This window comes from Rhinopithecus bieti, unplaced genomic scaffold (assembly GCF_001698545.2).
Source record: "Rhinopithecus bieti isolate Rb0 unplaced genomic scaffold, ASM169854v2 scaffold_64399, whole genome shotgun sequence".
Lineage (NCBI taxonomy): Eukaryota > Metazoa > Chordata > Mammalia > Primates > Cercopithecidae > Rhinopithecus > Rhinopithecus bieti.
In genome coordinates, this window is record NW_016824323.1 from 39,876 (window position 1) to 62,035 (window position 22,160).

Here is a 22,160-nt window from a genome sequence, read left to right on the forward strand (position 1 = left end):
GCCTCCCAAAGTGCTGGGATTACAGGCTTGAGCCACCGCGCCCGGCCGACAGATTCATATTCTTAAAGAATTAGTTTGGGGCCGGGCACCGTGGCTCATGCTTGTAATGCCAGCACTTTGGGAGGCCAAGGTGGGTGGATCACCTGAGGTCAGGAGTTCAAAACCAGCCTGGCCAACATCGTGAGACCCTGTCTCTACTAAAAATACAAAATAAGCCGGGCGTGGTGCTGCCTGTAATCCCAGCTACTTGAGAGGCTGAGGCAGGAGAATCGCTTGAACCCAGGAGACGAAGCTTGCAGTGAGCTGATATCATGCCATTATACTCCAGCCTGGGCAACAAGAGCGAAATTCCATCTCAAAACAACAACAACAACAACAACAAAAAACACAAAAGGATTAGTTTGGGAAATGTTTATTAAAGGGGAACAAATGAGGGAACAGAGACCAGAGATCACCCAGCTGTGGGTTGGTGGTGGTTTACCCAACAGAAGTAGCTGTGAAAGTGGAGAGAGTGACAGAGATGCTACCAGAGGCAAACCAGGCAGGACTTCACAGCTCGTCTTACCCCGCAAGAAGCCTGAAACCTCTTACAGAACACACACACACACATAGTGTATGGGTGCGGTGGCTCATGCCTGTAATCCCAGCACTTTGAGAGGCCAAGGCAGGCAGATCACTTGAAGTCAGGAGACTGAGGCCATCCTGGCCAACATGCTGAAACCCCGTCTCCACCAAAAATACGAAAATTAGCCAGGCTTAATCTGCTGAAATAATTTCTGCTTGAGGTTCTCAAACCATGCTATTTAGAAATATGGGATTTTGTTTTGCCAGTGAAACATCAGTTTCTCTATTCTTTAAAAGTTCTCTAATTCTAAGCAATTTTCCCCTGTGAAGGGAATGAACTTATCCAAACAGTTTTCACAGAGGATCATGACTTGAGTTGTTCTACAGATCTGAAAGCCATAGAAGGCTATTTCAGAATAAGCGTCCACTGTTGAAAGAGCTGGATTTCAACCTGACTTTCCCTTTAGAGTGGGAGGGGTGATTATATGATTTCGACTCATTCCTGCTTTTTCATCTGTTCAGTGAACCAGGATACACGTGTACGGAGAGGCCCACGTGGGGACAGATTAAAGAAGCTTTGCCCATTGAGCCAAACCTCCACCTTTGGTTCTTACCCATGAACTATATATGCAGCTAACCCCATGAGGTAGCCAAGTCCACTGGAAATACATAAGGCCCAAGAACGAAGGAAGAGAGGCATCTGGATATTTACAACAGGGTTGTCTTAATCCTTGCACTTATATATCTTAAAGTGAAGTAACCAGAGACGCAGGAAAACAAAACTTGTAACAAAGAGATGCCCAGACACAGACAGGCAAGGCAATCAGTAATTAGTCAGAGAGGGACCCCCACAGGATTCGGAGCAAGGTTCTATAGCGAAAGTGTCCAAACTAAGGAAGCTTCTTTTGGACTGCTCTGAGGATGAATTTTTGGGCACGCACTAACTGCTTACTACAATGAAGAAGGGACTGACTCTTCTTTCAACAGGCTTCTCCCAAGAGTAAAAACTTGCTACTTCTTCTGAAACAGAACTGCCTTTAGAGAGGACAGTGGGTCAGCCTCACAGGAGGGAGGGTAACTAAGGTGAAAGCTGCAGAAACCCCCACACACAAAGGCCTTTTTCATCAGGAAATCCAGAAGAGCGAGTTTGTGGCAGAGTTCACTACAAAGCTCTCAGGTTGCAAGAAGTAGGCCCCTCAGTTATAATTAACATTCGTGGGTGGCATAACACTGGCAGACCCATGGGGACATCTGAGTGTCTGAAAACGATGTCATGCCCACAAAGGTGCTCAAAAAATGTGCTGAATTAAAAACCTTGGATTAACACCTCCAAAGTCTCTTCTTGTCAGAAAGCAATTGAGCCATATTCCTTTAAGAGGTCAGAAGAAGCAGAAAGCATCCAGTTGTGAAGTTAACTAAATGGAAAATGCAATGCAAAATCCAGGGATGCCTTGCAGAACATGCAGGGCACAGTAGTTAGCAAAGGTCACTTGCAGAAACTGAGGCCCATCCCCACCATCATCATATTGTTTGGAGATGGAAACAGGCACGCTCCACAAGGATACCCTTGTAAGTCAGCTCCAGTCTTTTTCATGTGTTCGGAGGATGTAATTACAGTTGAAGAACTGGCATGGAGTACCAGTCCTTTCATAGACATAACTCTCCTCCTTTCTGAGTGGGGACATAAAATCAGAAAAGGAACAGTTGGAATGCTGGCCTGGGTGGGGCAAGTAGTCCTTCCAGCTGATTTTTATCTAAACAGCACACTAGTGTGCTCGGCACTCCTTCCTGCTCCAACAGGAAGAAAGGAGACACATTCACTGCCTCCGAAGAGGAAAACTGGTTCTCCACAAGAGGTCAGGAAGTGCAACCGAAAATAGGGATGTTTCCTACCAGCCTGCCTTTCTTAACAACAGTTTTGACTCCGCTCCCTTCTTTAGCCTCCCTTTGAGTGAATGCAATATAAAAACGGAGACCGCTTCACCGCTTCCAGTCTTGGTTACCCATGTACTTCTGAAAAGCCTTCTTGTTGTTTTACCGCAAACAGCACCCACAATGTTCCAGGGACCCCCTGCATCTTTCTGCCAACAGACTTTCTGGAAAATTATCAAATGTTTTACACTTAAGAGCTTGGCTCCCTGATCTGAAAAGAGTCCCGTAGAGGGCGCTGCTAGGGTTCATGGAAGCCGAGTGGGCACAGCGTGGGTCGGGGAGTGCTCCATTACCTTCCACAGCAGCTCGCACTCGCGCTCCTCCAGGGCTTTCTTATGCCTCGCAGTCACCGCTTTGACCTCCGACTGCACAACCTTCGCCTTCATCTCCACCTGTTCCGCCACCGTCTGGGCCTGCTCGATGCTTAGCTGCAAAACCAAAAAGAAAAAACAACTTCAAGGCATTAGAAGGACTGTCATTCCTTATACAAAACATTTGAATCTGCTCTGTCAGACTTGAAAAGCTGACACCCTGGGTTCCCAGACCACTTGATTCACTCCCTTGGAAGGAAAACAGGCACTTAGGGAGAGACTGGCATCTCTTTGACATGTAACTAAAGGAGTTGCTGGCAAGAGCTGGATTTCTTTGCATGAGAAATGGCACCTACACAGTGAATGTCAGAACTATTAAGAGATACTCTAACACAGTGAAACCAGTGTAGCTGGGTGACGGCCGAAAACGGGGAATGAGGATCAGATGTAAAATGTGCAACTCCAGCCACATAAGTGGCTTCCCCAGACTTCCTTGCCTCACTTTCTGCCTGGGCAAAACCCCATAGGCCAGGCCCATCCCTCACGTGAGGGTGTGCGATGGGCTAGTGACTAATCCATCCTGTTTTTGTCAAGGGACTGGCATGGCAACACAGCTCATCCCAGCCAGAATGAATGCCAAGTGCACACTGGGAATATCCCCTGATCTACCTAAGAAGCTGTGCCCCGTGGTCAGAGACCATCTACACGTCACCACACACGTCACCCTGTACCAGTCCTAGTAAATCAGCCAGTTTAATCAGACGTATTATTGTTCATAAAAAATTAATCCAGACAGAAGGCATGGTGTTTTCATTAATATTACATGCTGTGTCTTGAAAAGCCACAAGGATTTCTTTGAGATACCGAGGTATTAAATCAGGGATTCCAAAGTGATTGCTCTTGGTGCAACAGGTTTCAGGGCAGGTGATCCAATCAGGAGGGTGTCAGGGAAGCACAAAGGGTTTGGAGCCTGGTATGGGCTTAGGAATCAGAGTGATCAATCACCCAATTTGCTCTGGACTGAGGGGTTTCTAGGATGTGGAACTTTCAGTGCTAAAACTAGGACAGTCCTGGGCAAACCAGGCTAGTCGGTCATCCCTGGAGTCAGGGAACCCAGGTTCCCATCCTGGGTTAGTTTAGGGCCTCCTACTAGTTGCAAGGCCTAGGACAAGCTCCTGGTCCTCTCCAACCTTGGTAAAGGGTAGATGTGAGGGAAATGCAGAGCAATGCATGGGTTGAGCTGAGCTCAGCACCTGGCACAGAGTAAAACACTGTTATTAGTTCTCATCTGATAAACACCTGGGACAAAAGTTCAGCCATTGTGTCTCGTCAGGCCACTTAGCTCCTATCATAAGATTTACCATTAGTCACATTTAATATGTGCAGTGTTGTATAATCATCACCACTACCTAGCTTCAGAACATTTTCATCACCCAAAAAGCAAAGGCCATAACCATTAAGGAGTCATTTCCACTTTCCTCCTTCTCCCCCATGGCGATCACTAATCTACTGTGTCTCTACATATCTATCTGTTCTGGGCATTTCTCCCTCCCTCCCCCCTCCCCGCCCCTTCCTTCTTTTCTTTTTTAATAGAGATGGGGGAATCTTGTCATGTTGCCTAGGCTGGTCTCGAACTCGTGGGCTCAAGTGATCTGCCCACCTAGGCCTCCCAATGTGCTGGCATTACAGGCACGAGCCACTGTGCCTGGCCTGTTCTGGGTATTTCATATAGATGGCATCATCATACAATACACAATCTACCTTATTTTTATGAGTATTCTTCCTGCCCAACAGTTTGACTCAGTCTGGATGAGAGCTGACACATTCATGGCATACAAGACACGCTCAAAGGTGCAGACCCAAAAACACCCATGGTGGCTGGGCACAGTGGCTGACGCCTGAAATCCCAGCACTTTGGGAGGCCGAGGCAGGCAAATCACTTGAGCTCAGGAGTTTGAGACCAGCCTGGCCAACATGGTGAAACCTGGTCTCTATTTAAAACAAACAAAACAAAACAAAACAAAACAAAACAAAACAAAACAAAACAAAAACAAAAAGTATACCACCCATGACTCCAGTGGTTAGCGGCCACACTGCATTCCCTGCCTAAGAGGATCCTGTGTGTCCTAAGGATCCACTGAACTGATTCACAGGGGAACTAGGTAGATCCAGAGGGCTCACAGGCTGTCCACAGCCTGGAATGTTTCACTCTGAATTTCCAAACCCAGTTCTGATGCCACTTCCCTTCTGAAGCTGGAAGGGAACAGCATATTTCTATAATCTTCCTGCTCCACCTTTACAATCCTGTCTCAAGTACCATTACATATCAATCAGAGGAGGGGCTAAGTACAAAGCCCATGATACTTAAGGCACCTGGGATTTGGCAGAACAATTAGCAGAACGATCTATAAATTTTACATTTGCACATCTCTAGCCATAATCATGTTTACCAAAGCACTAGGTAGCTGCGTCGGGTTAAATATTGTCCCTCCAAACTTTAGGCTCAACTAAATGGGGGTCAGGATGTGACCTTGTGTGGAAATAGGGTCTTTGTAGATATAATTAGCTAAGATGAGGTTATAGTAGATTAAGTTGAATCTTAAATCCCAAAACTGATGTCCAGAGAGGGTCATGTGCAGACACAGATACACAGAGAACAAAGCCATGTGAAGACCAAACCAGAAACGGAAACTGATGCAGGTACAAGCCAAGGATGCTGGCTACTGCCAAAAGCCCGGATGAGGAAAGCAATGAGTCTTCCTGAGGGCCTTCAGAGGGAGCATGGTCCTGACACCTTGATCTTGGACTTCCGGCCTGCTGTTTTTAAGTAATCCAGTTTATGGTAAATTGTTACAACAGACCTGATAAACTAATACAGAAGCCAATAAAGTGAAGCAGACAGATATTACATCCACATTACCTAGAAGTTAAAAAATTAGAATGGCCAATCAAATGAGCACTCACATAAGCAGGTATCATAACAGCACTGATACATTTGTAGTATCTCAGGCTGTCAGGATTCATCCAGGGAAAAAGAGAGAAAGCGAGAGACAGCAAGAGAGCTCCCTAGACATTTAAACAGAATTTAGCGTAGGGAAATGGTTCAACAGGTATGGGAGAACTGCTGGGGCAGAGAGTACACGGAGGCAGACAGTACCTGCACAAGCAGCGTCTTCTGCTTTGTCTGAGAGAACAAAGGAAAGAAAGCTGTTACAAGAACACAGAATAAGGTGGCGAGGTTATGTCCAGCTAATTCTGGTAGTGGCAAGATCTGAAATTGAAACCAACTTCTGCTATCGGAGTGAAAAAAAGTGCTATTAAGAATTGGGGCCGGGTACAGTGGCTCACACCTGTAATCCCAGCACTTTGGGAGGCAGAGGCAGGAGGATAGCTTAAGCCCAGGAGTTTGAGATCAGCCTGAGCGGCAGTGGGGGGCCGGGGGCCCCGACCCCTGCTCTGCTGCGCCGGGTTTTTTTTTTCTTCCATTAGTCTCTACAAAAAAATAAATAAATAAATTAGCCAGGCATGGTGGTGCTTGTCTATAGTCCCATCCACTTGGGAGGCTGAGCTGGAAGGACTGCTTGAGTCCTGGGAGATCGAGGCTGCAGCAAGCTATGACTGTACCACCGCACCCCAGCCTGGGTGACAGAGCAAGACTCTGTCTCAAAACAAATACATAATATGATAATAATATAATACGAATTGGAAGAAAAAGGGAAGAAGTCCTTTTCCCATACATGTAGTTTAAAGAGTCACAGCCCCAGTATCACATGGCAAGTGTGACAGGGTTAGAGCCTGAAGAGTAGAACTTAGTAACTGGCACCCTCTATATTTTTAGATGCGTTGGTTATTAATTAGCACAACTGGTGTCCAAGCTAATATTTGACCAAGGCAACCAAACCTATGTCTGTAACATTTCTTAATCATTCCTCAACAGAAAGCAGGTGGCAAACTGCTCTCTATTAATATTAATGTCATACTACTTGCCAAACTGATTTTTTTTTTACATCTACCTTCTATCAGATGTAAAAAAAAAAAAAAAAAAAAAAAAAAAAAAAGGGCCCAGCCTGGGCAACAAGAGCAAAACTCTGTCTCACAAAACAAAAACAAAACCAAACAAATAAAAAACCACTCCCTTTGCACAGGAATGGGTGTACTACCCTACTCACCTCTTCCTCTAGTCTCCTAGCCAGGCTTATCCCTCATGTTTGGAACTCACATTTTATGATAAAAACTGTTCCTTCCATTTTTCAAACAGGTTCAGGGGATTCAAACCTTTTGTTGCAATTTTAATAATCAGCAAGCATGCAAAGATACTCCTTGGACTGAGAGTCACAAAAGCCCTACCCAAGGCATAGTAGAAAAAGAGGTGTTTCCCTTCCAAACTATGCAGTACCCAGCCAAGCACCGCATTCCAAGATGTGCAGACCAGGACTTACTGAAATAGTTCCCAAGCGCTAACAGCAGGGCATTTGAAGGATATATGAGGCAGATGGGTTGAGGGAGATGACAATGTAGAAAGGCTGGGTAAACTTCCAAAACAGATAAATACACTTCACACTAAGGAAAGAGAAATCACCCAACACGCATGGTGCTTGAGAGAAAATTTAACCATCTTTGAGATGTTAACAGATCGAATCAAACATTTGAAAGTTGAGGGTCTCCATTTGGACTGGCGCCATCAGTGCACTTTCCAGTGCACTTCCTCACTCAGTATGGAGGAGACTCGAGCCAAATCTGGCTTTGAAGAGAAAGAATACAGATACCGATTAGTGATGCCAACTGTGGAGAACAGTGGTGGCATAATGACTGGTATTTAAAGAGGCCAACGGTCAGAAGGTAAGAGAATGCAAACATCACCCATACACTTGCAGGTGACCATACCGGGTATGGGGCGCTACTGTGGTCCACTCTAAAATACAATTCTTGGCCAGGCGCAGCGGCTCACTCCTGTAATCCCAACACTTTGGGAGGCTGAGGCGGGTGGACTGCCTGAACTTAGGAGTTCAAGACTAGCCTGGCCAACATGGTGAAACCCCGTCTATACTAAAAACGCAAAATTAGCCAGACCTGGTGGTACATGCCTGTAATCCCAGCTCCTCGCCTGAACCCGGGAGGCAGAGGTTGCAGTGAGCCAAGATCTGTCACTGCGTTCCAGCCTGGGCAACACAGCGAGACTGTCTCGAAAAATATAATAATAAAAAATATAATCACAAACTATAGCCATACCTCATTTTATTGTACTTCATAGATAGAAAAGAAAAACCCACATTTTCTTTTTTGAGACAGTCTCGCTGTGTTGCCCAGTCTCACTATGTTCTTTTTTGGGCTCTGTCGCCCAGGCTGGAGTGCAGTGGTGCAATCTTGGCTCACTGCAACCTCAACCTCCAGGCCTCAAGCAATCCTCCCGAGTAGCTGGGACTACAGACGCTCAACACCAGGCCCGGCTAACCTTCTTGATTTTTTGTAGAGACAAGGTCTCACTATGTTGCCCGGGCTGGACTAGAATTCCTGAGCTCAAGTGATCTTCCCGCCTCAGCTTCCCAAAGTGCTGATGTTACAGTTATGAGCTACAGTACCCAGTCAGTTTTTTTTTTTTTTTTTTTTTGAGACGGAGTCTTGCTCTGTCGCCCAGGCTGGAGTGCAGTGGGTTCACGCCATTCTCCTGCCTCAGCCTCCCGAGTAGCTGGGACTACAGGCGCCCGCCACCTCGCCCGGCTGGTTTTTTGTATTTTTTTAGTAGAGACGGGGTTTCACCGTGTTAGCCAGGATGGTCTCGATCTCCTGACCTCGTGATCCACCCGCCTCGGCCTCCCAAAGTGCTGGGATTACAGGCTTGAGCCACCGCGCCCGGCCTATTTTTTTTTTTTCAATTGAAGATTTGTGGCAATACTGCATCAACCAAATCTATTGGTGTCATTTTCCCAAAAGCCCGTACTGTCTGTGTCACACTTTGATAATTTTTGTAGTATTTCAAGTTTTTCGTTTTACTTTATCTGGTGTGCTGATCTGTGACAAGTGATCTTTGGCGTTTATCAGGCCACTTAGTAACCCTACAATGGCCTCTAAGTATTCAAGTGAAAGAAAAGGTCCCACAATTCTAAAATGATTAAGCTTAGCAAAGAAAGTAAGTAGAAAGCTACAGACAGGCTGAAAGCTAGGCCTCTCACACCAAACGATTAAAGCTCTGATTGCAAAAGAAAGTTCTTGAAAGAAATTAGAAGTTCACTCCAGTGAACACTCAAACAGTAATAAGGCAAAACAGCCTTATTGCTGATATGAAGAAAGTTTAATGATCTGGAGAAAAGATCAAACCAGCCATAACATCTCCTTAAGCCAAAGTCTAATCCTTCCTGAGCAGGGCCCTAACTCTTCAATGCTATGAAGGGTGAGAGATGAGGAAGCTGCAGAAGTTTGAAGCTAACAGAGGCTGGCTGATATGGTTTAAGAAAACAAGCTATCTCCAAAACATGTATGTGTAAGGTGACACACAGCAAGTGCTGATATAGAAGCTGCAGCAAGTTACCCAGAAGAACAAGCTAAGGTAATTGATGAAGACAGCTAAACAACAGACTTAAGACATTTTTTTTTGGAAGGAGACTTTTTTTGGAAGGACACAGCCTGATATTGGAAAGAGATAGTCTTATATTGGAAGAAGATGCCATCTAGGACTAGGACTTTCACAGCTTCAGAAGTCAAAGCCTGGCTTCAAAGCTTCAATGGACGGGCTGACTCTCCTGGTAGGGACTAATGTAGCAGGTGACTAAGGTGAAGCCAACCGTCATTACCCATCCTGACAATCCTAGGCCCCCCTAAGCATTATGCTAAATCTACTGTGCCTGCGCTCTACAAATGGAACAACAAAGCCTGGATGACAGCATGTCTGTCTGCAGCATGGTTTATGGAATTTTTTAAATTTTTATTTATTTGTTTATTTTTTTGAGACAGGGTTTGACTCTTGTTGCCCAGGCTGGAGTGCAATGGCGCAAACTTGGCTCACTGCAACCTCTGCCTCCCGGGTTCAAGCAATTCTCCTGCTTCTGCCTCCCAAGTAGCTAGGATTACAGGCATGAGCCACCATGCCCGGCTAATTTTTTTTTTTTTTTTGAGGCGGAGTCTCGCTCTGTCGCCCGGACTGGAGTGCAGTGGCCAGATCTCATCTCACTGCAAGCTCTGCCTCCCGGGTTTACGCCATTCTCCTGCCTCAGCCTCCCGAGTAGCTGGGACTACAGGCACCCACCACCATGCCCGGCTACTTTTTTGTATTTTTAGTAGAGACGGGGTTTCACCGTGTTAGCCAGGATGGTCTCGATCTCCTGACCTCGTGATCCGCCCGTCTCAGCCTCCCAAAGTGCTGGGATTACAGGCTTGAGCCACCGCGCCCGGCCGCCCAGCTAATTTTTTGTATTTAGCAGAGAAGGGGTTTCTCTATGTTAGTCAGGCTGGTCTCTAACTCCTGGCCCCAGGTGATCCACCCGCCTCGGGCTCCCAAAGTGCTGGGATTATAGGCTTGTGCCACCGTGCCTGGCCGGTTTGTGGAATATTTTAAACCCACTGTTCAGACCTACCACTGAGAAAAAAAGATTCCTTTCAAAGTATTACCGCTTACTGACAATGCGCCTGGTCACCCAGAAGACTCTTCACCCAGGAGACTCTGCTAGAGATGCACAAGGACATGAAAGTTGTTTTCATGTCTGGTAACACAACATCCACTCTACAGCCCATGGATCAAGAAGTAGTTTCAACTTTCAAGTCTTATCATTTAACAAATAAACTTTGTAAGGCTATGGCTACTACAGATAGTGATTCCTCTGATGGGTCTGGACAAACTCATTTGTAATTCTTCCGCAAATAATTTACCATTCCAGGTGCCATTAAGAACAAGTGTGGTGCTCACTTTGGCAGCACATAGACTAAAACTGGATATACTATAAAAGAGCATTCGTGATTCATGGGTAGAGGTCAAAATATCAACATTAATAGAATGTTTGAAGAAGCTGATCCCAACCCTAATGGAGGACCTTGAATCTTGAACTCAAGGTCATCCATTAGGGTTGGGATCAACTTCTTGTAGCAGAAAGAAGTAGTGGAGGAAGTCACTGCAAATGTGAAAATACAAAGAGAACTAGAATTAGAAGTGGAGTCTGAAGATGTGACTGAATTGTTGCAATCTCATGAGAAAAATGAAGGGATGAAGACTTGTGTTACATTTTAAGAAATTGTCAGGCTGGGCAAGGTAGCTGATGCCTTTAATCTCAGCACCTTGGGAGGCCAAAGTGAAAGATCGTTTGAAGCCAGGAGTTTGAGATCAGCCTAGACAACAAAGCGAGCCCCATCTCTACAAAAAATAGAAAAATTAGCTGGGCGTGGTGGAGCATACCTGCAGTCCTAACTATGTGGGAGGCCAAAGAAAGAGGATTGATCGCCTAAAAGCCCAGGAGTTTGAGGCTGCAGTGAGCTATGATGGCACCACTGCACTCTAGCTGAGCGACAGCGAGAGATCCTGTCTCTTAAAATAACAATAATAATAATAATAATAATAATAATAATAATAATAAAGGCCAGGCGCGGTGGTTCACACCTGATATCCCAACACTTTGGGAGGCTGAGGCGGGTGGATCACCTGAGGTCAGGAGTTCTAGACCAGCCCGGCCAACAATATGGTGAAACTCCGTCTCTTACTAAAAATACAAAAATTAGCCGGGAGTGGTGGCAGGTGCCTGTAATCCCACCTACTCAGGAAGGCTGAGGCAGGAGAATCACTTGAAACTGGGAGGCGGAGGTTGCAGTGAGCCGAGATTACACCATTGTACTCCAACCTGGGCGACAGAACAAGACTTAAGGATGCTAAACACACACAAGTTATGGTTAAACAAACAAAAACCTTCTAGGAAATCACAATCTATGTAGTGTACCTGGCTGTGGCCTTAGAGATTAACAGATCTAAAATGCCTCTACCCAAAATCCCCATGATCTAGAATTCAGATTAATGTTGGGCACACACTTTCAACTAACATGTAAATCATACCTCTAGGATTTATGCCTAGGTTCTCACTACTTATACAGCTGACTCTATTTTCCCCACACTCTTTTCTCTCCACAGAAATTCTGGATTTCCATTTCTCTGAGATTTCACCATGTTAACCACTCATGATTTGTTGGGTGCTCTCCTTAAGTCTCCAGCAAATTGTTACAAGTCATTTTCTTTTCTCTCTCTTTTTTTTTTTTGAGACGGAGTCTTGCTCTGCCACCCAGGCTGGAGTGCAGTGGTCGGATCTCAGCTCAATGCAAGCTCCGCCTCCTGGGTTTACGCCATTCTCCTGCCTCGGCCTCCCAAGTAGCTGGGACTACAGGCGCCTGCCACGTCGCCCGGCTAGTTTTTTGTATTTTTTTAGTAGAGACGGGGTTTCACCGTGTCAGCCAGGATGGTCTCCATCTCCTGACCTTGTGCTCCGCCCGTCTCGGCCTCCCAAAGTGCTGGGATTACAGGCTTGAGCCACTGTGCCTGGCCACAAGTCATTTTTCTCCCCCACAGTGGCTTTTCCTACTAAGCACAGAGAGTACCAGCATTCTCTCAATAATTCTCCAAGTGTTTTCGATCTCCTAAAACAGTAAGAGCATAATAAAATCATAACACAATCTAGAGTTCAGACCTAGACACCAGTGGCTCTTTTTGTTTGCTTTTTTGAGATGGAGTCTCATTCAGTCACCCAGGCTAGAGTGCAGTTGCACGATCTCGGCTCACTGCAACCTCTGCCTCCTGCGTTCAAGCAATTCTCCTCCCTCAGCCTCCTGAGTAGATGGCACTACAGGCGCCCGCCACCACGCCTGGCTAATTTGTGTATTTTTAGTACAGACAGGGTTTCACCATGTTGGCCAGGTTGGTCTCAAACCTCTTGACCTCAGATGATCCACTCACCTCGGCTTCCCAAAGTGCTGGGATTATAGGTATGAGCCACAGTGAAGGCTGGGCACCGGTGCTGAGGAGACACCAGCAGGGTAAGGCATTTGTTTGTCAAGGTCCTAACTGCCGTGGCATAAAATGAAAGACACAAACCGCCTCATCCGCAGGGCAGATGCACTGATACACAACAGAATGACGCACAGGTGAAGACGCTGACAAAAGAGAAGAGCAACACAGAGACACTCAAGGCATCTTAAAGACGGCGAACAATACTGGTGTAACAATGACAGGATGAGTCATTCCAGAAAGTCTCTCAAACTTCCAGTTTTATAATCTGAACATCATAAAATCTGACTCATCAGAAAAGACTGTTTCAGTCTCATGCATGGGAATGTGATAGCGGCTGAGAAACTTACTAAATCAAATCCTCCCTCTTCTGTAAGACACATGATCTCAATTCTTTAGCACTTTCAAAACAGGGGTTTTTTTCTTTTCTTTTCTTTTTCGAGATAGGCTCGTAACTGTTGCCCAGGCTGGAGTGCACTGGCATAATCTTGGCTCACTGCAACCTCCACCTTTGGGGCTCAAGCGACCCTTCCACCTCAGTCCCACAAGTAGCTGGGATTACAGGCGAGTGTCACACCACGCCCAGCTAATTTTTGTCCTTTTTGTAGGGTTTCCCCATGTTGCCCAGGCTGGCCTCGAACTCTTGAGCTCAAGTGATCCACCCACTTTGGCCTCCCAAAGTGCTAGGATTACAGGCGTGAGCCACTGCACCTGGCCAGAATCTTACTTTTAAAACAATTCACTTATATAAATATTCTAAAATGGTTCCTATGTTATTTCTCCTAGAGGGTGAACAACTTTTCTTGACTTTCAAAGTATCCTACAACACAGGGAAAACGTCACAATTTTCTGATTTCCTAAAACCTTGTCACCTGAATCAGACAAGATTTAACAGCAATTCGGGCACACTATCACCTAACTATGTAAGAGAACCCTGCCAATTCTCAGTTACACATGCCCCTCCCTAGCTGTTGACAGGAATTCAACAGAAACAACAGTTTCAATTACGGGGGATTTACCATCCAGGAAAGGACTATAGACACTGAACCTCACACAACATTCTCCTGCTCACTAATTTTTCATATATAAATAAGTAAATCTGTATCATAAAGGTCTCTGTCTAAAAAGCATTAGGCCGGGCATGGTAGCTCACGTCTGTAATCCCAGCACTTTGGGAGGCCGAGGTGGGTGGATCACCTGAGGTCAGGATGAGTTCAAGACCAACCTGGCCAGCATGGTGGAACCCCGACTCTACTAAAAATAGAAAAATTACCGGGAGTGGCAGCGGGCACCTGTAATCCCAGCTACCTGGGAGGCTGAGGCGGCAGAATCACTTGAACCTGAGAAGCAGAGGTTGCAGTGAGCTGATATCCCGCCACTACACTACAGCCCGGGTGACAGAGTGAGACTCTGTCTCAAAAACAAAAATAAATAAAAGGCATTGGCTGGGCTCAGTAGCTCCCAGTACTTTGGGAGGCCGAGGCAGGTGGATCACCTGAGGTCAGGAGTTCAAGACCAGCCTGGCCACTGTGGTGAAACTCAATTTCTACTAAAAATACAAAAATTAGCCAGGTGCAGAGGTGCATGCCTGTAATCCCAGCTACCCGAGAGGCTGAAGCAGGAGAATCACTTGAATCCGGGAGGTGGAGGTTGTGGTGAGCTGAGATTGTACAACTACACTCCAGCCTGGGTGACAGAGCAAGACTCCATCTCAAAAAATATAATAATAATACTAGTAAGCATTAAGCACCCAGCCTTTCTGCGGTCCTGGCTGGGAGTGCCAATGTCCGCTCTGATCTCGGGAGGCAGCTAGGTGGCACATGTGCAGGTGATATGCTAGGACCCAGGCTAGGTGCTTAGAAATCTGACCAGTAACTTTGGACATGTCCTTGACATCTTCACAAGACTGCCAGAACCCCTAAAGGGATCGCTGCTGCAGGGATGTCACCTGAGCTCATCTGGGTCACTATTCCACCCCCCACACTGGAATCTGCCCCAAATGTCTGTCCATGCCACCTGACAGAGAGGGGGACCCGATTCACATGGGAACTGCGGAAGGGTAGGGAAGGCTCACCTGGATTGCCTGTCGTCCCTGCTGGGCATCTGCCAGCAGCTGGATGGTGAGTGCCCGTGAGTCCTGCAGCGCCTCCTGGAGGTAGATGAAGCTGTGGCCCCCGTGCCGGCCCATTGTGCACTCACGACAGATGGGCACAGAGCAAGTGTCACAGTACAGGTGCAGCACCTGGTGACCAGAGAGAGGACAGGCATAAATAGAGATACAGGACGCGAGGAGGAGGGAAGACAGCAACTGGAGGGCCCTGGATCCCACAACCGAACCACCAGCTTGCAAATGAGCAAGCACACCCCACAGGGAAAGACAGCAGCGGAGTAACTGCAAACATAACTAAAACTATCTGCTTCCCTTTTTCTCCCACTCTCTCTGCCCCAAATCAAGGGGGAATGGAGGGGGGGAACACAACTGAATGCCACATCCCACTCTAGTCTCACTCAGAACTGTAACAGAGACACTTCAAAGGCAGAAACCAAACAAAACAAAAACCTTCCGGCACGAGAGTTTCCCCTGAATCTTAGCTTCATTATCCAGAAAAGTTGTTAAGTTGTGTTGGTAGCCTGGATGTAAGAATATACCAGAAGAGTTTCCTTTGCTGCTTTAGCCTGGATATGTAAAGCAAGGTTAACAGCCAGTAACAACCATCCTCACACCACAGCTTGTAATGCAAAGTGCAAAGTGCAAAGCATGGTTCTCCCAGGCACTCAAGCAAGCTCACAGGCTTAAGTTTCTGGAACGAAGGCAAAAAGCTAGTGGTAAGGTCAGCCAGCTCCTTGCCTTTCTTCTTCATGCCAAGTTATTCCAAGGAGTTGAACCTGGGAGGCAGCCAGTGCTGACAGAACTGCTTTATGTGATGTTCTACACTTCCCTGGGGCCCAGCACGCTGGGAGGGACGCTGGGAGGGAGGGAGGGAGAGAGAGAGAGGAGAGAGAGGAGATTGAGGAGACGAGAGAGAGAGAGAGAGAGAGAGAGACGATGAGAGAGACGAGAGAGGATGAGAGAGAGAGGAGGAAGAGGGAAAGGGTTGGCACAACCTTTACCTGCTAATAAACAAGGAGCTCTCAAGAGAGAAAACTCCTTGGCACAGAAACTGGGCCAGTCTCATTACTGTGTATCTCTCCACAGAGCAGGGCACTTAGCATCACTCTGTAAATGTTTGCTGGATTGCTTTCAAGAGCAGAGTTTAAATCTGCCTCTGGTACACCTGGGCATGAGGGGAAGCTAGCTAACATGCAACAGGCAGGGAAGCAGTATGCAAGGGGAATTCTTCCACAAATACACCACCACACTTCATCTCCAGGGGAAAACAGGAGTTGGGGGGTGCTCAAGGCCACAGTGTTAGCAAAGACACAGCAGGGAAGCCAACATGAGCCTTTGGCAAAGCTGGGTCCAACACAGGTGACACCGGCTCTCTCATCCCCAGTACAAAGCACCTTGCTAGGTATGGTGGAGATCCAGGATGCTAGATTCCAGGCGATTCCGCGCAGACTGAATAGAAGCTCATTCTGACGAGAAGCAGGGCAGAAGTGTTGTGGGAGACACAGATGGGGAGAAGGCCTGGAAGTGGCCCAGAAAGTTTTCTTAGGTGGAGAGCTCCAAACCGAGAGGGCTGGGGGCAAACAGAGGGAGACTGCTGCTTCTTTCCTTCTCCAAGATGCTTATTAATAACCAAAATCTTTGCATAAAATGTGTCCACTAGAAAATGCTCCCCTAACTGGTTCAGTCAAGCACACAGAGTTACTCTACTCAGGGCTAACTGAGTGAATAGGGAAGTGTGTAATCTAGCATGGGTTAAACTGGTTCTCCAGAAACTTTACAATTCAGAAACAGGAAAAAGGAAAGATTTAGGATATTGTGTTTTTACTTTTGTAAACAGTTCTGCTATAACCATCAGGTTTTATGGATCCTATTTTATTTGTTTGTTTGTTTTGAGATGGAGTCTCACTCTGTTCCCCAGGCTGGAGTGCAGTGGCATGATCTCCGCTCACTGCAAGCTCCGCCTCCCGGGTTCACGCCATTCTCTCAGGAGTAGCTGGGACTACAGGCGCCCACCAACAGGCCCGGCTAATTTTTTTGTATTTTTAGTAGAGACGGGGTTTCACTGTGTTACCCAGGATGGTCTCATCTCCTGACCTTGTGATCCACCCACCTCAGCTTCCCAAAGTGCTGGGATTACAGGCGTGAGCCACCACACCTGGCCCAGATCCTACTTTATACAAGGGAAATGTGGTAAGGTTTGCAACTTTCCTGCCAGTTTTGATCACTGCAGTGCTTTGCCAGCAATAGTGGCAGACTGAAACCAGGCAACAGCAACTTGCCTCCTTTAAGTCAGTTGCTTTTTAAGCTGATCCATCCTTTAGAGATTATCTAATCCTAATAATCTTTTAAATCTAAAATTCTCAAGTATAAATACTAACCAAAAGATGCTGAGCTGGATAAATTCAGGAAAAATTCCTGGCCGATCCCTGTTTACGACATGGTGCTAAAGCAATTCTACCAGCTTAAACTACATTCCTTTCCTTTGCTCTCTCCATTTGTCAAGGGAGTGAAGGGATCACTCCTATGCTGATGTGAAGTGTGAAAAACCTTCCATCAGAAAAGTCTCTTTTACATGTGAATAAAACATGCCACTAAACCTTCGGGTGGCCTCCCTGCTTCTAACCGCTAAGCAACCTTGAGAACACATCCCTTGTCTTTCCCTCAAGACAGCTGTGTGGACTGAATGGCACTCTACTGCTTCTTTCGGATAAGAGGCTCTTGCAAATTATAACTACCTACATTGCTCTCATCTCCATGGCTAGTGAGTAGAAAAGAACCTCAGGCTGTAAACTTGAGCCTGGCACAACCTGGCTATGGAACCCTCTTGTCCAGTCATTTCTCTTGACCTGTCTGGGCTTCAGTCTCATCTGTGAAACAAAAATGTCCTGACTAGGTACTTCCGGAGACCCCTTCCACCCCAGAAAGCCTAACTACAGAGGCTTGACAACAGAAACTAAAGAGCTTCAAAATTAAGTTCTAGTAGCTGGACATGGCAGCTCATGCCTGTAGTCCAAGCTCCTCGAGAAGCCGAGGCTAGAGGAGCACTTGGCCCAAACTACAAAAATTAGCTGGGCGTGGTGGCTCATTCCTGTTCTCGGGAGGCTGAGGTGGGAGGATCCCTTGAGCCCAAGAAGTCGAGGCTGCAGTGAGCCGTGACCATGGCAATGAACTTAGCCTAGGCAACACGGGCTAAGAGTGCAAACAAACAGCAACAACAAAACAAAACAAGTTCTGGGCTGAGCCAGAGTGGCCACTCCAGACTCCAACTGCGCAACTATAAAGAATTAAGATGATTTTTCTTAGGTTTGGATCAACCTTAAAACACAGAACCTGGATGATGCTGGACATTTGCAATGCCCCCATGAATGGTAGGTTTTAAAAGACTCTGCAGATGCAGTGTCCAGAAAAAAAAATCCTGGTCAGAACAGGTAGTGGGCGGTGATGGCAGCGAAAGGCAGGGTGCCCTTGGCCGACACCAGAGCCCTCCCATGACCAACCTTGACAGCGCAGATAGACAAATGAAAGGGGTCTCTGAATGCAATCCCTGCCTGGTATCATTTTATACAGGATCGATGCAGTTCTAAGTACCCAGAACACACTGTGCTTTCAGAAAAGCCAGTGCTTTCACAGCTCCAGGCTGCCTGCAACAGAGATGGGGGCGGGGAGCACCCAAACGGTTGATAATAAAAAGCTACCAGTGAGTAAAAGAATGGCCTCAATGTGCTCGTAAACAATGAATTTTTAAAAGAATGCACTGTCCAAAAACTATAAAATGAAATCCACTTTTATAAAACTTCCAGCTAAAAGTTGGAGCAAAACTTTGGTAAGATTTCACGCTTCATTTAGAAGCTCCACGTTTCATCTAACCACAATTTCTGAGATTGAAAAAGCACAATTTTAGAGCTGTTAAAACAATCGATAGGTAAGGATGTGCATGGGTGCAATTATCTCTGAAACAGGTGTAAAATTATTTTTAAGGGAATAAACTGGAACTGTGTGGAGGGTCCTATAGCCAGAAATGTGGGAGGAGCCATGAACAGTGGCTCCCGGGAAAGAAGGAACTGGGAAGAACAGGTCGTCTAGCAGCAGGAATTCCAGGGCCTGTTTGGGGCTTCCCGGGCAGATGCACAGACACGCCCCCTCGGGCCTGGCGACAATCCGGCTGCCCCAGCTAAATGGAGGAGGCTTGACCTCTGACCCTGCAAGTGACCACACTCTTCCCTGCCCCCAGCTTCCAGAACGTCCCACCCATTGCCTTCCTCTCCCAAAATTTCTAAAATACCAGGCAGAGACAAAGACCTAGGAATGTGAGCCCAGCAGGAAAGGAACGGGCGGGGACTGGGAGGGGGGTGGGGGGGAATGGCGGAGGGAGGTTAAAGGAAAAATAAATAAAAATACAAAATACGCATGTTTGTATCTTAGCGAGTGTTTAAATAAAATGCTTTGTTAATGAACGTGTGTGCACGCACGTGTGCACATGCAAATGCACACGCACCCAGGCCTCTGGAATCTAGATTTTGCACCCAGGCCTCTGGAATCTAGATTTTGCGCTCACTATCTGTGGCCCAACAAGAACACACACACCAAGGGACTTCTGTTGGAGCCCTGCACATCTCAAAGAATGAGCTTGAGGTTTAAAATACAACTACCTGTATCAGTGAAGAATGTAAGCTGAAAGGATGGAGGAAGGCCCAGATCGCCATTTAAGTTCATCAAAATGTCTCGACTAAAATACATAAACTGCTGTAAACATTTTAAAGATTAGTTCAATATCCCTTAAAATGACTGAGGACATTTACTTGGCCTCCCACAAACCAAGGCTGAACCGTGACGCCTGGCTCGATGTCCACCCACCCCAGAGGGTTTCTGACTTTCCCACTACAGAAGTAAAGTGGAGGCAACAACCGATTCCAGAAGCAAATGAGGCCCACAAGAAGCTTTCCTGTGTGTGTTACTCTGCAGGTTCTCAGGTGGGACAACAGAGGATTCGTTTTAAAAATGGTAAGCCAAGTTCAAGGGGGTAAAGTCTAGCCACGAAACAAGTCTATTAAGTAATATTAAAACGAAGCTTTACTTGACTTAGACAGACTGAGTGCTTGTGCTCAGTCCAAAACCTCAGCAGAAGCACCTCCTGCAGCTCTGGCCACGTGCTGCCCCACAACGGTGGCCTGGACAAATAGGAGAAAGGAATAGGGACCCAGTTCATACACAGTGCTCACCAGTTAAAGACAAGAGAGCCCCCCGCTGCAGACAAATTAACCTTACTTTTAGTGGGGGTATGGGGAAGGAGTGTTTCCAAAACCTTTTTTATTTGGCTAGGTAACAAGTATTTGTTCAAATGCAGACAGTAATACAAGCAAACAGTTTTTTAAAAAATATCCCTAATGTCTCGCTCAATTGTCTCCACTTTAACCATGAAAAAAAACCTATATTCTAGACATGATTGAATTTTTTAAGACAAAAAAAGTTTCTCTTAACTATATTAACTCGTTCTGAATGTTCTGGGTTACTCCATGCAGAGATGCCTGGCTTTCTGAATGGCTGCATGGTATGTTGCTATATGAATGTACTGTCAGTATATACCAATAAAATTTTAAAACTGTTTCCTGATTTTTGAAAAATCACAAGCAATGCCACAGTTAACATCCTTGTTCTTTACAGAAACCCTAGTTTTCAATTTGGTAATATATTCAATTGTTACATCACTTGATATAATGGTTATTGGGGGAAACCTACTTGCAAGCTTGGATAGTAAGAATTACCAAATTCTGGCCGGGCGCGGTGGCTCAAGCCTGTAATCCCAGCACTTTGGGAGGCCGAGACGGGCGGATCACGAGGTCAGGAGATCGAAACCATCCTGGCTAACACGGTGAAACCCCATCTCTACTAAAAATACAAAAAAAAAAATTAGCTGGGCGAGGTGGCGGGCGCCTGTAAGTCCCAGCTACTGGGAGGCTGAGGCAGGAGAATGGCGTGAACCCGGGAGGCGGAGCTTGCAGTGAGCTGAGATCCGGCCACTGCACTCCAGCCTGGGGCAGAGCGATACTCTGTCTCAAAAAAAAAAAAAAAGAATTACCAAATTCTTTTCAGTTAGGTCAACCTTTACCCATGTGAAGGGCAAAGTACCAGTTTCTGTTCTCAACACAACCAAACACAAAAGGCCAGCAGATGCCAGGAGACGCAGTCAGTATGGACACAGTTCACAGTTGGGACTGGAGTTAAGATCTGCTTCTGCTTGGATGGAAGGCTTTGATGGGTGCCAACACCGAAAAGGCGCCTAGAAGAGGAGCAGTCCAAGGAAAAAGTCTTGTGTTGTGTTCTGGCAGTCTCAGTAGCGTCTGTTAAATAGATTAAGCGGGGCTGCTTCATGGTATCTCTACAAATTGAAGGAATCTCAGGCAATAAAAAGGAAGAGGGGTGTTAGGAATTAAAACACACACACACACACACACACGCACACACACACACCTGAGGCCCACAATCCCCTTTCTGCAACTCCAAAATCCAAAACGATGTTCTGGAATACAAAAGTTTTTCCATATACTATTTGGCAGCAAAACTCATGTACAACAAGGTACTATAGTTATTATAGTATTTTTGACAATGGCTGAGTACATTTTTATGTATTCTCACCACAAAACAATAAATATGTGAGGCAATGCATGTTAATGAGCTCAACATACATACTCTACAATGCATACGGAGTTCAAAACATGTTGTACACAATAAATATATAAGATTTTTGGCTGGGGATGCTGGTTTGGGTCTACAATACCAGTACTTTGGGAGGCCAAGACAAGAGGATCACTTGAACACAGGAGATGAAGGCTACAGTGAGCCATGATCGAACCACTGCACTCCAGCCTAGGCCACAGAGCCCGAGATCCTGTCTCAAAAATATTTATGTATATATATATAGACACACATACACATACACACACAAAATTGTCAGTAAAACAATTTTAAAACTGGAACTGCTGTAAAAGGATTAATCATTTTACCTATATCATTTAGTAAATTTTATGTATTTCACTGCAAAAATAATGTTATGTAAATGCACAGTATTAACTCTAAAATCTGAAATTTTGAAGGATGAGGCTCAACTGACCTCAAAGGTTAAGGTAAGAAATGCACACACGTAATACTGTCTGTCGGAACAAGATTCATTCCCAGACTAAATAAGCAATATAACACGAGAAGATCTAAAGGGAGGGGGGGAGGGTGAAAGTGGGAGTGTCTAAGAACAGCGTCAAGTGGGGTCAGAGGCATCTAC

The 22,160-nt window shown here is 46.0% G+C and overlaps 1 protein-coding gene across 1 annotated transcript in view; it reads right to left on the bottom strand.

Annotated features, from left to right (window-relative positions):
* The window catches only part of TRIM71 (tripartite motif containing 71), an 80,861-nt gene that overhangs the window by 6,577 nt on the left and 52,124 nt on the right, over positions 1–22,160 (bottom strand). The window contains exons 2-3 of the mRNA XM_017862238.1: positions 14,852–15,019; positions 2,790–2,924 (exon numbers count right to left, since the gene is read on the bottom strand). Of these exons, the coding sequence (XP_017717727.1) occupies positions 2,790–2,924; positions 14,852–14,965 (249 nt within the window). The 5' untranslated portion in view covers positions 14,966–15,019. The remainder of the gene's footprint in view (positions 1–2,789; positions 2,925–14,851; positions 15,020–22,160) is intronic.